The following is an 18,086-nucleotide window of genomic DNA, read 5'->3' on the forward strand; positions in this document are numbered from 1 at the left end:
TTGAGAATTAATAGAATTTATTTTTTCTTTATTGCTTTCGTCTATTCCACCTCTGCAATACCATGAAAACCGAGGTTTAGCTGTCTGGTTCTCCTTAGAAACCCTAAGTAGCCCACATACAAGATAGCAAACCCTAGCCCGTTATTCAATCTCCGAAGTTTTTCACCCACCTCTGCGGATCAGAGGTTTAATTTGATGAACTCAAGGAAATGAATCCATTTCCTTCCTTTGGCAAAGAATATATGCTGATATTTACAAAAAGAAAATGTGCTAAATGTGGGATCAGAGATTCGACTAACTAAAAATAATTAAAAAGTGCATAAATAAATCGTACCCGGTGCCATTGTCAATAACAACAGCGGGGCGAGATGTAGCATCCATGTGGAGAGCTTTGGCCTCGGATCTGCTCCGATCTCTGACTCCGCTTTCTTCTAATTACTCTCCTCCTGCGCATCCATCCGTTTGAAGTTCGAACCCCGCTGCTGTCAGCACAAACACTGAGTTTCAATTCAATTTACTTCATTTACTTTCACTTTCACTTTATTCGCCTTTCAGCATCCCAGTTTCATTTGTCGTACACATTCACCTTTGGCTTTCGTTGTGCCTAATGTTTTTGCTTTGTTCGTACGGGTTGGTTGGTGACACAATTTGTTTTTTGTTTCGCTTTCCTTTCTTTTACTTCACTTCTTCTGTGTTCCAAGTGAACTCCTTTTGTTGCAGGTGGGACTAGAGCATTTGGACATATAGTTTTGGATTTTTGGATCAGATTGGAATTTGAAATTTCTTATGTTTTGAAAGAAATTAAAAATTTATTAAACATTTTATTTCATTTGTGTGATAGAAGGTTCTTATATTTTTATTAGGGTAGTGTAATTAATAGATGTTTTTGTTTTTTTCTTAAAATTTGATTAAACAACACAAAAAATGGTAAGATTATGAGTTTTTATTTTTTTAAATATGTTTTTGAATGCATAAATGAATTCACTTTAAAAAAACTCCAAAGACACTAAAATTTTACAAATTACAAAACTCAAACTACTATTTTTAAAAATATTGTGGGCTTTAAGCAAAATTGATAGAGAGAAATACCTTAAAAAGAGTCAAAATGTTTATTAATTAGACTACCTATTTCTCATTAAGGGAGATATTGTCATGTAATATTACATTTAAAAATAATAAAATAATACTTACAATAATAAATTTAAAAAATAGCAATGACAAAAAGAAATCAATGTAAGCCATAAATAGAATACTTCAATTTTCACCTTAATTTTACTTCCACTTTATACAAAGATAAAGTGATGGTGTTGTCTACCTATGAGACTTTTTGGAGTTTTTGGATCGAAACGGGTGAAAAATAATTTAGGGAAATCTTTGTTTTTGTTGTTTAAAATGGATTTTTTCAACAAATTGAAAAATCCTTGGGGCACTCGAAGTGTGGAGAGTTCCTAACTCAAACTTGTGATTTTAGCAAATTTAGGGAAATCTTTGTTTTTGTTGTTTAAATGGATTTTTTCGGCAAATTGAAAAATCCTTGGGGCACTCGAAGTGTGGACAATGCCCAACTCAAACTCGTGATTTTAGCAAATTACTGTGAGATTCTAAGTAATTTTAACTAGAAAGATTGTCAGATTCTAGGTAATTTTAACTAGAAAGATTGTCTGAAAAACCCTCCAAAAAGTCTCACATATAATCTAGGCTTAAAGTAATTGAAAGTACAAAAAAATACTTTTTAACATTAAAAAGAAAAATAATATAATTGATATTACATTATATGTAATTCATTTTATGTTTAATTGGCATGTAATAGTTAAAATAAAAATATACCAATAAAAAAAAAATATTTTATTGTTAGCCATAAACAACATATTTCAATGTGCATATTAAATAGCTTAATTTTATATCAAGCTTATGTAAAGAAAAACAAAGTAATTTAAGGTTAAAAATTTCTCATGTTTTCATTTTTCATTGCAAGGGATATGTGTAGTTTATTATTATTATTATTATTTTGTTAAACAGGGATGAGTAATTTTCATATTAACTTTGTGCCCATTCATAGCGAAATACTCGAGAAACTACAAAGCAAATTGTCCTTAGATACAGGGTTCTTGAAATGCGAGCTAGGAATCCAAACCCACACTATACAAAAAACCAGAAGAGTTGTGTTTATAGGCCTACTTGCATATGCTCAACAAATTTAAACAGAAACAAAAGACACTTAAAAAAACCACCCATTAAAATTGTGATTTGTCCACCTCCTCTGTTGGATTTTTCAGATCAGTGTTCTAGCTACCGACAGGGAGGTGGTTTGCATCTCTCTGAGTTTCAAGAGTGCGAAAACTAATGGAGAGAGATCCACAATCTCGCCCAAAGAGCATCTACTTCATCTTCCAGGTGAGAAAGTTTAAACTAGAGGGCCTGAAGTTCATCTAAAACCATAGTCAAGAAGGTCCCTTATTGGAGCATACCCAAACGGAGTTAATGATTTCTAGTTGAAGAGCCTCATGTGCCTGTTAGCATTCATTGCATGAATTGGTGTTTGAGGAGTCTGAAGGGTTGGAGACAGATGGGGAATTACAACAACCAATTTTGAGAGGGACAATTAGGATGCTGTGACAGCACTAGGGAGAGAAAATAGGGAACTACAGGGCCAAGAGACTATGTCCTCCGAGAAGGAGCGTGACAGACTACAAAGGCAACAATCTATGTCCCAAGAAACTAAAATTGACTAAATTCAAGCATATAAACCATACAAAGTGAAAATTATTACGATACCAATTCAGAAGAGCCAGTACTAAGTTGTTAAGATTACCAATTGAGAGAGCATGAACCTGGGAAGCATCAGTCAATTCTGAGAACCAAGCTAATTTGAAAGTCCCTTCAGAGTGTTGATTAACATCGAACCCTGAAAGAGTCATCCTCCATGTAAACACCCCCTTCCCACATTTACCCAATTTCACCGACCTGGCAGGGTAAACAAGAGACGAAGAGTTATTATGACATGACCCAACCTCCAAGCTTCAATTATGGAAGTGGGGCCGACAATTAGCAACTCATAGACGTTCCTTGGGGCTTACAGGACACTCAGGGGCCAAAGAACCACCCCAAGTGACCAAACCCTGAGTTGGGGCGGCTTTTCAGTGACCTAGACTCCAAACCACACCAGACAGTGCATGCATGCAGTTAAAGGCCTCCAACCGCACCCAAAAGCCTTGCTTTATGCAGATGTGACCTAAATTGCTTAGTTCAGTGCCTGCAATCCCAAGATATCAACCACAATTCTAGGCCATCCTCCAGACCCCTACCCAAAACTGCCTGAGATTTATCATAATGATAAATAACATAAGGACAATGCTAAACATACAAAACTTGAACAATAACTTTATCTAACCAGGCCTAACCATGACAGTCATCTTGTCAAACATATGGAGAACATGTAAGCTACAGCTCATGAATGCATATCTGAGCATAAGAGTTTGAAACTTATCTGGGAATCACCAAGAAGGTCTAATGCCATCTCATAATAGATGCAATAACAATTCTTAGTCCATGCATTCATCAACCATTCATACATTCATCAAAACATGTCAAGAGCCATAAGTAATATGCATAACATAACCATCATAGAAACCATGGCAGCTCAGCCATAATATTGCTAACATAATCGCTACAAATATACATGAATCACAATAGAAGAATAACTCTTATTAACATATGAAAATACCAACCAAGTCAAGGACTGCCACGTACCACCTGACCATAGCTTGGGCTAAACCAAATCTCTCTTTCAGCCAATCATCCCTGCACCATATTCTAAGCATGAATGTGGAATTTCATGGAATAAACCAAAACAAAACCAAACCAGGGCTTCCAGAGGCCAAACCACCTCAACACTCAACCACACTGATTCCACCTCCGCAGTCAAAAATCACTAACACCAACCAGATCGGTCTCTAGCTAAGTTGTCCAAGGCTCCAAGAAATAGTAACTCAACCCACAACCTTCCACAACTCCAAAGCATTTGTCTAACCTGGCTCCAGGGACTAGTAACTCAACCCACCAAGGGCTCCAGAGCGTTTGTCCCAACCTAGGCTTTAGAACTAGTAACTCAACCCAAGTTGTTCCGGAGCTTCCACAGTGTTTGTTCCAACCCACAACCATACGGAATTTTGAGCACCAACCAGAAAACAATCAAGTGGAAAAACCCACAACACCATGGCTATCCGGGAAATGGCAAGGCAAGGTTAAAACCACAGTCAATCCAGGAAATCCTCCATCCCAGTGAAAGCTCATAACTAGAAGATCACATGCATATACCATGCATCCATAAACCAAAAAGGAAATCATACATGCAACATGTTACCTGCAAAGTAATCCAGTTGTGGTCGTTGATCCAACTATTACCTTGCGCTTTCCTATTTTCCTTTGCCTTCTTTCTCCAACTCCAATGTATGCAAAAATGCTCCAAGAATACTCTAAGTGTGCAAGAGTATGAGACAGTGATAGAAAAGAAGAGAGTTCCACAAAAAACTGTCAAAAAGCTAAAAACGACCAAAAGCCATCAACTGATCCTCAAAAGCCCTTTTACCATTTAAGCCTCTATTTTCTTTTCTTCGTTTTCCTCTATTTTTCCTTCAATTTTCCTCACATGCAAATATGTGACCCTTCATCTCCCCTTTCCCCTATTTTCCTTTATTTTATAAATAAAATGTCAATTAATGTCTCTTTGCCTTTGGCAATTTCCATAGCCATTTATTAAGTACGAGTGATACCCATCACTATGCTTCAACCAATATTCAACTTGGAATACACGTCCCATGACCTTGGTCTTACTTTTATTTACATAGGAAATCAATCAGGGGCTTCTACAACCCCCCCCCCCCCCGGCTTGGGCGAACAACATCCTCGATCTTCAATGACACTTATGAAACAACAAAACGCATGTTGCCCATGGATCTTTATAACACAACTCGATGCAACATTTACATCATATCATATTGCTAAGACCATGAACACCATACAACTTATTAGAGATTTATAAGACAACTCAATGTGATATATATATGTATATAGATATATATATAACCAAAACACAACATCAAACACATATATCATAATACATTCGCTCAACTAGTGAATAGAGAAGGATACATAGCCCGCATATACTCAGCCATCTCCCATGTAGCTTCATCGAGCCCAAAGTTTTTCCACTGCACTTTAACTTGCTCAATTATGAATCATTAGCATATTTCATTGCGAAATGCATTGAGGCTTCAGTTGGAATTATCCTTCTAGCTCCACCTGCAATACAGACTAGTTAATCACATGATCAACATCCTTCACGTATCTTTTAAGCAATGAAACATGGAAAACATCATGGACTTTCACTGTTGGTGGTAGTGCAAGTTTGTAGGCCACTAGTCCAATCCTCCCAAGGATCTCAAAAGGCCCGTAATACCTAGGTTCCAACTTAGCACATGATCCAATCCCCAAGGAGATCCTCTTGGGCTTGATGCGCAAGTACAGACGCTCCCCAACCTGAAACTCCTTAAATGCCTTGTGTTGATCTGCATAACTCTTATGACTGTCCTTTGTTACCTTCAAATTCCTCTTAATAACTTGCATTTCCTGTTCCATCTCTGCCAACATGTATGGCCAATCAATATCCTGTTCATTGGATCACTCCAGTTGATAAGAGTATTACAACTCCACCCATAAAGTGCCTCAAACGAACTCATCCTCAAGGACTCCTGATACCCATTATTATATGAAAACTTTACCAGTGGAAGGTACTCTCCCCACTTCTGGTGTTGATACATGACATACATTCTCAACATGTCCTCCAAAATCTTGTTAACCCTCTATGTCTATCCATTTGTCTGTCGATGATAAGCTATATTAAAAGCTAACTCTGTCCCCAAACCTACAAACAACTCTTTCCAAAATTTGGAAGTGAACTTGGCATCTCTGTCTGACAGAATCTTCTCAGGGATACCATGCAACCTCACTATCTCCTTGATGAAAATATGAGCTATGTCACTAACTGAGTTCGTAGAATCAACTACAATGAAATGAGCTACCTTGGTCAACCTGTTAACCACAACCATGATAGAATCATGTTGCTTCGATGTCCTCGACAAACTTGTAATGAAGTCCATGGAAATGACCTCCCATTTCCCTCTAGAATCATAATCGATTGCAATAAACCACCTGGATGCTTACACTCTGTTTTTACCTACTGATAATCCAAGCATTTCGCAACATACTGAGCCACCTATTTCTTTAATTTTGGCCAGTGATAGAACTTCTTAACCATTGTCAATGTCTTTTGATATCTTGGGTGACCTTAATATGGCTTAACATGAAATTCCCCCAACATAAACTTCTTAAGCTCGTTGTTGTCGAACACATAGATCATGTCCCTAAATCTAACCAATCCATCTGTTGTGAGATGATAATCCACATCTTGATCACCTATACTCTGTTGTTGTAACCTGTGCCTCAATTGTTAATACCTGTCATCCTGTTATCATGCCTGCAAGATTTGCTCTTGCAAATCTGTCCCATGTGAACTCATAGTTGCAATGTGATTTACTTGTACTATTTTACTAAGACCATCTGCAACCTAGTTCTCCTTTCCCTTAATGTACTTGATCTTGAAGTTAAACTCACTAAGCGTAGCCAACCACCTAGCTTGTCTGGCATTCAGATTGTTGAGAATAGCAACAAGAAATGCAAAAATTAGCATTCAGAATATTCCAATTTTAATTTGTCCTTTAATTAAAATTGAGAATTAAAATTCGAGTTTAGTCTCACCAGCTTCTTGAAAAATAACTAATCAACTCATCTTGAGTTAATTAGTTGGAGAAATTCAAGCTAGAAGCCTTTGTGAAGTCATGCAACAGTTATCCCTTAAATTAAGGAGATTATCCCTTAATTAAGGAGATAAGGATGAGTTGTATTTGAGTTGTAATTAGTTAGCTCAGTTAACTGAGTTAAGTCCAGTTAAATTAGTTCCAAAGAGTTTGAGGAACTATTTGTGAGTTCAGCCAGTTAATGCATGCATGCATGAAACTAGTGTACTCCAAATAACTGATGATTCTCTCATAAATAACTCATGCATATCAGTTTAGACAAAGAACCAGTTAAGATTAAAGACAAGGACATTGTACTATAAGTTGCATGTGTTTGCCTATAAAGGAAACACAAGCATGCAGTCAAGGCAAAGGTTCCTTGAGGATTGCGCAGTTCTGACAGTGTGTTGGAGCAATGTGTGAGATCAGTGTTACATTGGGTAATAGCTGGATCATCCAGGGAAAACTGCGCAAGGAAATAGGAGGCTTGGAGGGCTGAGGAGAAGGTTTGTGAGAAGCCTTGTTTTCCTATGAGCATCTAGGAGGATTGTATTGAGAGCTGGCTAGATGTGAGAGCTAAATCTTTGTGTAATCTTGATGTATTTCCACCTTGTATGATAATACAGATAGTGGGGTTTTTAGCTAAGGCTATCCCCTGAGTATTTTTTAGTGTTTCATTCGTATTGATTCTTCTTTTCTGTTATATGTGTTCTGCTTGATCTTACTCAAATCGATTAAGCTTCTGCTAGTTTGATAGTAGAAGTAGATTATGGTATTTTGCTTTGGTATACTGCATTATCGAGTTAATCTACAGTCAGGTTTTCTACATTAATCTCAGAGTTAGATTTGTAGAGAATTTGCAGGAAATTCTACATGGTATCGGATCAAAGGTTATCATAGCTGTGAATAGTTTACTGAGAATAATTCGAAGTTTGATGTTCGGGGTCGCAGGTGCAAACCGAATTCACAAGATGGGACATTATGCAACTAATTTCCCATCAAAGAAGTCCAAGAAGGGATCCTTGGAAGGATTAGAAGGTGAGGCATTAGCCTCTTAGTTTGAAATGGACTTTACCCTCTTTACATACATGGTGTCATTGATGATGGGTTGTGTTTGGTGTCTTGACAGTGGAGCCTCATTCCACATGGCCAACGATAAAAGTTTATTCAGTACCTTGGAAGAGAAAGACCTCAAGATACTCATAGAGATGGGTGACGATGAAAGGTATAGTGTTTCAAGAGTGGGCACGGTTGCTTTTCAGATGGAGCATGGAGCTCTTATCACCTTGACATATGTGAAGTATGTGCCTGGACTGAAGAAGAATTTGGTATCGATCGCGATGTTGGAGGACAAAGGCTACGATATTGTCTTTAATAAGGGAAAGGTTTTCCTTAGACACATCACCATGGGATAGGTGAAACAGATCGGTTCATGGGTACAAAACCTGTATGCTCTTGAGGTTCAAGATGCATGCAAAGCCTTGAGGAGAAAGGCAAATGTTAGAGACTTGGTGGTTGAGAGGGAGAGTAAATTACCTCTCAACATGCAACCCCAGAAGAAGTCTCAGACAATTGTGGAGGAGCCACAATTAGAGATGCTGAGAGGAGACCGAGTGGAGGCATCCACTCATGCAGAGACCTCCAGTAGGGGGAAATTTCGAGCCAAGTGGGTAGAGGGATCACATGTAGCCATACCTCCAGGTGTGAGGTGGGGCGATGTGAAGTGATAGTCCCAAGAAGGCTGAAATTGGGCAGGGTCCATTGAGAGGTTTTATCTCATGGATCATACCTTGCTACGAGAGCCCAAAGTACATAGTAGTGGGAGGAATCAGTTGGATTGATGCAGTCAGAGATCAAAGTGACAGAGGCTAGAGCAGTCAGAACCTGAAGAGCGCAGAGAAGGATTGACAACCATGCAAAAAGGCTAAATCAGTAGAAGCGCAGAGTTTTCAGTTGACAGAGGCAATAACAGTCAAAAACTTTGATGACAGATGTATCATACTTATTTAGGTTGGATTTTTTTATTTATTTTTTTGTGTTTCTGGAGTTGCTGGAGCTACAACACTAGAGAGAAGTGTTGCATGCAGAATATTCCAAAGGTTTAGGATCGGGATTGAGTTGAATTCCTTTCTTGTTAAGAATAGCAACAAGAAATGTTAAAAATAACATTCAGAATATTCCAATTTTAATTTGTCCTTGAATTAAAATTCGAATTTAGTCTCACGAGTTGCTTGAAAAATAATTAACTAATTCATCTTGAGTTAATTAGTTGGAGAAATTCAATCTAGAAGTCTTTGTGAAGTCATGCAACAGTTATCCCTTAAATTAAGGAGATTATCTCTTAATTAAGGAGATAAGTATGAGTTGTATTTGAGTTGTAAGTAGTTAGCTCAGTTAATTGAGTTAAGTCCAGTTAAATTAGTTCCAAACAGTTTGAGGAACTAATTGTGAGTTCAGTCAGCTACTCCATGCATGCATGAAACTATTGTACTCCAGATAACTAATGATTCTCTCATAAATAACTCATGCATGTTAGTTCAAACAAAGACCCAGTTGAGATTTTGTACTATCAGTTGCATGTGTTTGCCTATAAAGGAAACACAAGCATGCAGTCAAGGCAAATGTTCCTTGAGGATTGCATAGTTCTGACAATGTGTTGGAGCAGTGTGTGAGATCAGTGTTACATTGGGTAACAACTAGATCACCCAGGGAAAACTGCGCAGGGAAATAGGAGGCTTAGAGGGTTGAGGAGAAGTTTTGTGAAAAGCCTTGTTTGCCTGTGAGCATCCAGGAGGATTGTACTGAGAGTTGGCTAACTGTGAGAGCTAAAGCCTTGTGTAATCTTGATGTATTTCCACCTTGTATGATAATACAGATAGTGGGGTTTTTAGCTGAGGCTTTCCCCTGAGTATTTTCAGTGTTTCATATGTATTGATTCTTCTTCTAGTTATATGTGTTCAGCTTGATCTTGCTCAAAGTTTTAAGCTTCTGCAAAGTTGATAGTAAAAGTAGGTTATAGTATTTTGCTTTGGTATATTGCATTATTGGGTTAACCTGCAACAGTTTCTCTACAAGATGTGTAGAGAGCAGAATTTCTACACAGATTAAGTGGGTCAAATAAGTACCTCATCCCACAATGATCACTCGTCAAAATGAACCTCCTACCAAGAAGATAATGCCTCCACATATTTAGTGCATGAATTATCGTTGTCAACTCGAGATCATGAATCACATAATTTTACTTGTGCTCATTCAACTTCCTTGACTCATAGCATACTACATGTCCTTCTTTCATCAAAACTCCACCAAGTCCTCTTTTGCAAGCACCTGTACATACCACAAAATCTTTATCTGGATCTACGATCTTTCAAACTGGAGCATTTGTAAGCAATTGCTTAAGCTGCTCAAAACTAGCTGCACATTCCTCTGTCCATTCAAATATATTTCCTTTCCTCTGCAAAGGTGTAATAGGATAAGCAATTCGTGAGAAGTTCCTGATGAACCACCTGTAATAACCTGTTAATCCCATGAATGATCTGACCTCATCCACATTATCAGGAGTTTCCCACTCCATGATAACTCTGATATTTTCCAGGTCCACTGATATACCTTCCATGGAAACCACGTGCCCTAAGTATTAAACTTTTGTCTGAAAGAAACTGCACATGCTAAGTTTGGCATACAACTAACTCTCTCTCAACAATTTTAACATTGTTTCCAGGTGTTCTGCATGTTCTTCCTCATTCTTAGAATATATCAATACATCATCAGTGAACATTATCACAAACTTTTTTCAGATAAGGACGCAACACACTATTCATCAAACACATGAAAGTAGTTGGAGCATTAGTCAAACCAAAAGGAACTACTACAAACTCATAATGCCCATACCTATTCCGGAATGTGGTTTTGTAGATGTCCTCTTCTTTAATGCGTACTTGATGATATCCTGATCTTAAATCAATCTTCGAGAACATTGTTGCTCCCTTCAACTGATCAAACAAGTCATCTATCCATGGCAAAGGGTACCTGTTCTTAATCGTCACCTTGTTCAACTGCGTGTAATCAATACACAACTTGAGAGTACCATCCTTCTTCTTCACAAACAATACTAATGCACCCCAAGGTGACACACTTGGGCTAATGTGTCCCTTATCAAGCATTTCCTTAACCTATAACTTTAATTCCACCAACTTTGGAATGCTCATCCTATACGATGCCTTCCATGTTGGTGTTGCTCTAGGCATCAACTCAATCTAAAACTATACTTTCCTATGAGGCGGTTAGAAATACGTCCTAAAATTGTTGCAAAATCGGGTACCTCTTCAAGACTTAAAAAGATATGCAATTCCTTCACTACTTAATATGGAATTCGCCATGAAAAAATAATATAATTGATATTACATTATATGTAATTCATTTTATGTTTAATTGGCATGTAGTAGTTAAAATAAAAATATACCAATAACAAAAAAATATTTTATTGTTAGCCATAAACAACATATTTCAATGTGCATATTAAATAGCTTAATTTTATATCAAGCTTATGTAAAGAAAAACAAAGTAATTTAAGGTTAAAAATTTCTCATGTTTTCATTTTTCATTGCAAGGGATATGTGTAGTTTATTATTATTGTTATTATTTTGTTAAACAGGGATGAGTAATTTTCATATTAACTTTGTGCCCATTCGCAGCGAAATACTCAAGAAATTACAAAGCAAATTGTCCTTAGATACAGGGCTCTTGACATGCGAGCTTGGAATCCAAACCCACACTATACAAAAAACCAAAAGAGCTGTGTTTATAGGCCTACTTGCATATGCTCAACAAATTGAAACAGAAACAAAAGAGACTTAAAAAAACCACCCATTAAAATTGTGATTTGTCCACCTCCTCTGTTGGATTTTTCAGATCAGTGTTCTAGCTACCGACAGGGAGGTGGTTTGAATCTCTCTGAGTTTCAAGAGTGCGAAAACTAATTAAGACAGATCCAAAATCTTGCCCTAAGCATCTACTTCATCTTCCAGGTGAGAAAGTTTAAACTAGGGGGCATGAAGTTCATCTAAAACCATAGTCAAGAAGGTCCCCTATTGGAGCATACCCAAACGGAGTTAATGATTTCTAGTTGAAGAGCCTCATGTGCCTGTTAGCATTTATTGCATGAATTGGTGTTTAAGGAGTCTGAAGGGTTGGAGACAGATGGGGAATTACAACAACCAATTTTGAGAGGGACAATCAGGATGCTGTGACAGCACTAGGGAGAGAAAATAGGGAACTACAGGGCCAAGAGACTATGTCCTCTGGGAAGGAGCGTGACAGACTACAAAGGCAACAATCTATGTCCCAAGATACTAAAATTGACTAAATTCAAGCATATAAACCATACAAAGAGAAACTTATTACGATACCAGTTCAGAAGAGCCAGTACTAAGTTGCTAAGATTACCAATTGAGAGAGCATGAACCTGGGAAGCATCAGTCAATTCTGAGAACCAAGCCAATTTGAAAGTCCCTTCAGAGTGTTGATTAACATCGAACCCTGAAAGAGTCATCCTCCATGTAACCACCCCCTTCCCACATTTACCCAATTTCACCGACTTGGCAGGGTAAACAAGAGACGAAGAGTTATTATGACATGACCCAACCTCCAAGCTTCAATTATGGAAGTGGGGCCGACAATTGGCAACTCACAGATGCTCCTTGGGGCTTACAGGACACTCAGGGGCCAAAGAACAACCCCAAGTGACCAAACCCTGAGTTGGGGCGGCTTTTCAGTGACCTAGACTCCAAACCACACCAGACAGTGCATGCATGCAGTTGAAGGCCTCCAACCGCACCCAAAAGCCTTGGTTTATGCAGATGTGACCTAAATTGCTTAGTTCAGTGCCTGCAATCCCAAGATATCAACCACAATTCTAGGCCATCCTCCAGACCCCTGTCCAAAACTACCTGAGATTTATCATAATGATAAATAACATAAGGACAATGCTAAACATACAAAACTTGAACGATAACTTGATCTAACCAGGCCTAACCATGACAATCATCTTGTTAAACATATGGCGAACATGTAAGCTACAGCTCATGAATGCATATCTGAGCATAAGAGTCTGAAACTTGTCTGGGAATCACCAAGAAGGTCTAATGCCATCTCATAATAGATGCAATAACAATTCTTAGTCCATGCATTCATCAACCATTCATACATTCATCAAAACATGTCAAGGGCCATAAGTAATATGCATAACATAACCATCATGTAACCATCATAGAAACCATGGCAGCTCAGCCATAATATTGCTAACATAATCGCTACAAATATACATGAATCACAATAGAAGAATAACTCTTATTAACATATGAAAATACCAACCAAGTCAAGGACTACCACGTACCACCTGACCATAGCTTGGGTTAAACCAAATCTCTCTTTTAGCCAATCACCCCTGCACCATATTCTAAGCATGAATGTGGAATTTCATGGAATAAACCAAAACAAAACCAAACCAGGGCTTCCAGAGGCCAAACCACCTCAACACTCAACCACACTGATTTTACCTCCGCAGTAAAAAAATCGCTAACACCAACCAGACCAGTCTCTAGCTAAGTTGTCCAAGGCTCCAAGAAATAGTAACTCAACCCACAACCTTCCACAACTCCAAAGCATTGTCTAACCTGGTTCCAGGGACTAGTAACTCAACCCACCAAGGGCTCTAGAGCGTTTTTCCCAACCTAGGCTTTAGAACTAGTAACTCAACCCAAGTTGTTCCGGAGCTTCCACAGTGTTTGTTCCAACCTACAACCATAAGGAATTTTGAGCACCAACCAGAAAACAATCAAGTGGAAAAACCCACAACACGATGGCTATCCGAGAAATGGCAAGGCAAGGTTAAAACCACAGCCAATCCAGGAAAGCCTCCATCCCAGTGAAAGCTCATAACTAGAAGATCACATGCATATACCATGCATCCATAAACCAAAAAGGAAATCATACATGCAACATGTTACCTGCAAAGTAATCCAGTTGTGGTCGTTGATCCAACTATTACCTTGCGCTTTCCTGTTTTCTTTTGCCTTCTTTCTCCAACTCCAATGTATGAAAAAATGATCCAAGAATACTCTAAGTGTGCAAGAGTATGAGACAATGATAGAAAAGAAGAGAGTTCCACAAAAAAACTATCAAAAAGCTAAAAATGACCAAAAGCCATCAACTGATCCTCAAAACCCTTTTACCATTTAAGCCTCTATTTTCTTTTCTTCGTTTTCCTCTATTTTTCCTTAAATTTTCCTCACATGCAAATATGTGACCCTTCATCTCCCCTTTCCCCTATTTTCCTTTATTTTATAAATAAAATGTCAATTAATGTCTCTTTGCCTTTGGCAATTTCCATAGCCATTTATTAAGTACGAGTGATACCCATCACTATGCTTCAACCAATATTCAACTTGGAATACACGTCCCATGACCTTGGTCTTACTTTTATTTACATAGGAAATCAATCAGGGGCTTCTTCAAACCCCCCCCCCCCCACCCGGCTTGGGGGAACAACATTCTCGATCTTCAATGACACTTATGAAACAAAAAAACGCATGTTGCCCATGGATCTTTATAACACAACTCGATGCAACATTTACATCATATCATATTGCCAAGACCATGAACACCATACCACTTATTGGAGATTTATAAGACAACTCAATGTGATATATATATATATATATATATATATATACATACATATCTGTGTGTGTGTGTGTGTGTGTGTGTGTATATATATAACCAAAACACAACATCAAACACATATACCATAATACATTCGCTCAACTAGTGAATAGAGAAGGATACATAACCCACATCTGATTAGCCATCTCCCATGTAGCTTCATCGAGCCCAGAGTTTTTCCACTGCACTTTAACTTTCTCAATTATGAAGCATTAGCATATTTCATTGCGAAATGCATTGAGGTTTCAGTTGGAATTATCCTTCTAGCTCCACCTGCAATACAGACTAGTTAATCACATGATCAACATCCTTCACGTATCTTTTAAGCAATGAAACATGGAAAACATCATGGACTTTCACTGTTGGTGGTAGTGCAAGTTTGTAGGCCACTGGTCCAATCCTCTCAAGGATCTCAAAAGGCTTGTAATACCTAGGTTCCAACTTAGCACATGATCCAATCCTCAAGGAGATCCTCTCGGGCTTGATGCGCAAGTACAGACGCTCCCCAACCTGAAACTTCTTAAATGCCTTGTGTTGATCTGCATAACTCTTATGACTGTCCTTTGTTACCTTCAAATTCCTCTTAATAACTTGCATTTCGTGTTCCATATCTGCCAACATGTATAGCCAATCAATATCTTGTTCATTGGATCACTCCAGTTGATAAGATTATTACAACTCCACCCATAAAGTGCCTCAAATGAACTCATCCTCAAGGACTCCTGATACCCATTATTATATGAAAACTTTACTAGTGGAAGGTACTCTCCCCACTTTTGGTGTTGATACATGACATACATTCTCAACATGTCCTACAAAATCTTGTTAACCCTCTATGTCTATCCATTTGTCTGTCGATGATAAGCTATATTGAAAGCTAACTCTGTCCCTAAACCTGCAAACAACTCTTTCCAAAATTTGGAAGTGAACTTGGCATCTCTGTTTGACAGAATCTTCTTAGGGATACCATGCAACCTCACTATCTCCTTGATGAAAATATGAGCTATGTCACTAACTGAGTTCGTAGAATTAACTACAATGAAATGAGCTACCTTGGTCAACCTGTCAACCACAACCATGATAGAATCATGTTGCTTCGATGTCCTCGACAAACTTGTAATGAAGTCCATGGAAATGACCTCCCATTTCCCTCTAGAATCATAATTGGTTGCAATAAAGCACCTGGATGCTTACACTCTGTTTTTACCTGCTGATAATCCAAGCTTTTCGCAACATACTGAGCCACCTATTTCTTTAAGTTTGGCCAGTGATAGAACTTCTTAACCATTGTCAATGTCTTTTGATATCTTAAGTGACCTTAATATGGCTTAACATGAAATTCCCCCAACATAAACTTCTTAAGCTCATTGTTGTCGAACACATAGATCATGTCCCTGAATCTAACCAATCCATCTGCTGTGAGATTATAATCCACATCTTTATCACCTGTACTCTGTTGTTGTAACCTGTGCCTCAATTGTTGATACCTGTCATCCTGTTATCATGCCTGCAAGATTTTCTCTTGCAAATCTGTCCCATATGAACTCATAGTTGCAATGTGATTTACTTGTACTCTTTTACTAAGACCATCTGCAACCTAGTTCTCCTTTCCCTTAATGTACCTGATCTTGAAGTTAAACTCACTAAGCGTAGCCAACCACCTAGCTTGTCTGGCATTTAGATTGTTGAGAATAGCAACAAGAAATGCAAAAAATAGCATTCAAAATATTCCACTTTTAATTTGTCCTTGAAAAATTCGAATTTAGTCTCACTAGCTGCTTGAAAAATAACTAATTAACTCATCTTGAGTTAATTAGTTGGAGAAATTCAAGTTAGAAGCCTTTGTGAAGTCATGAAACAGTTATCCCTGAAATTAAGGAGATTATCCCTTAATTAAGGAGATAAGGATGAGTTGTATTTTAGTTGTAATTAGTTAGCTCAATTAACTGAGTTAAGTCCAGTTAAATTAGTTCCAAACAGTTTGAGGAACTAATTGTGAGTTCAGCCAATTAATGCATGCATGCACGAAACTAGTGTACTCCAGATAACTGATGATTCTCTCATGAATAACTCATGCATATCAGTTTAGACAAAGACCCAGTTGAGATTAAAGACAAGGACATTGTATTATCAGTTGCATGTGTTTGCCTATAAAGGAAACACAAGCATGTAGTCAGGGCAAACGTTCCTTGAGGATTACACAGTTCTGACAGTGTGTTGGAGCAGTGTGTGAGATCAGTGTTACATCGGGTAACAACTGGATCATCCAGGGAGAACTGCGCAAGGAAATAGGAGGCTTGGAGGGCTGAGGAGAAGGTTTGTGAGAAGCCTTGTTTTCCTGTGAGCATCCAGGAGGATTGTACTGAGAGCTGGCTAGATGTGAGAGCTAAATCTTTGTGTAATCTTGATGTATTTCCACCTTATATGATAATACAGATAGTGGGGTTTTTAGCTAAGGCTTTCCCTTGAGTATTTTCAGTGTTTCATGTGTATTGATTCTTCTTCTCTATTATATGTGTTCTGCTTGATCATGCTCAAATCGATTAAGCTTCCGCAAGTTTGATAGTAGAAGTAGATTATAGTATTTTTCTTTGGTACACTGCATTATCGAGTTAATCTACAGTCAGGTTTTCTACATAGATCTCAGAGTTAGATTTGTAGAGAATTTGCAGGAAATTCTATATGGTATCAAAGCGAGGTTTTGTAGAAAAAGTTCTACATGGTATCGGATCAAAGGTTATCATAGCTGTGAATAGTTTACTGAGAAGAATTCAAAGTTTGATGTTCGGGGTTGAAGGTGCAAACTGAATTCACAAGATGGGACATTATGCAACTAATTTCCCATCGAAGAAGTCCAAGAAGGGATCCTTGGAAGGATTAGAAGGTGAGGCATTAGCCTCTTAGTTTGAAATGGACTTTACCCTCTTTACATACATGGTGTCATCAATGATGGGTTGTGTTTGGTATCTTGACAGCGGAGCCTCATTCCACATGACCGACGATAAAAGTTTATTCAGTACCTTGGAAGAGAAAGACCTCAAGATACTCATAGAGATGGGTGACGATGAAAGGTATAATGTTTCAAGAGTGGGCACAATTGCTTTTCAGATGGAGCATGGCGCTCTTATCACCTTGACATATGTGAAGTATGTGCCTGGATTGAAGAAGAATTTGGTATCGATCGCGATGTTGGAGGACAAAGGCTACGATATTGTCTTTAGTAAGGGAAAGGTTTTCCTTAGACACATCACCACGGGATAGGTGAAACAGATCGGTTCACGGGTACATAACCTGTATGCTCTTGGGGTTCAAGATGCATGCAAAGCCTTGAGGAGAAAGGCAAATGTTAGAGACTTGGTGGTTGAGAGGGAGAGTAAATTACCTCTCAACATGCAACCTAGAAGAAGTCTCAGACAATTGTGGAGGAGCCACAATTAGAGATGCTGAGAGGAGGTCGAGTGGAGGCATCCACTCATGCAGAGACCTCCAGTAGGGGGAAATTTCGAGCGA

At 38.2% G+C, this 18,086-nt stretch overlaps 1 protein-coding gene across 2 annotated transcripts in view; it reads right to left on the bottom strand.

Annotated features, from left to right (window-relative positions):
* DIS1 (Actin-like ATPase superfamily protein) overlaps window positions 1-622 on the bottom strand; it is a 334,160-nt gene extending 333,538 nt beyond the window's left edge. Inside the window, exon 1 of one of the 2 annotated variants that reach the window (XM_089417307.1) lies at window positions 335-622. In XM_089417307.1, coding sequence (XP_089273433.1) covers window positions 335-381 — 47 coding nt within the window. In that variant the 5' untranslated portion in view covers window positions 382-622. The remainder of the gene's footprint in view (window positions 1-334) is intronic. The other variant, XM_089417306.1, reaches the window with a different exon arrangement.
* Window positions 623-18,086: the final 17,464 nt, after the last annotated feature.

The sequence above is a fragment of the Pinus tabuliformis genome, chromosome 3_2 (genome assembly GCF_031772625.1).
Source record: "Pinus tabuliformis cultivar Carrire ecotype Pingquan chromosome 3_2, CPIR1, whole genome shotgun sequence".
NCBI classification, from domain to species: domain Eukaryota; kingdom Viridiplantae; phylum Streptophyta; class Pinopsida; order Pinales; family Pinaceae; genus Pinus; species Pinus tabuliformis.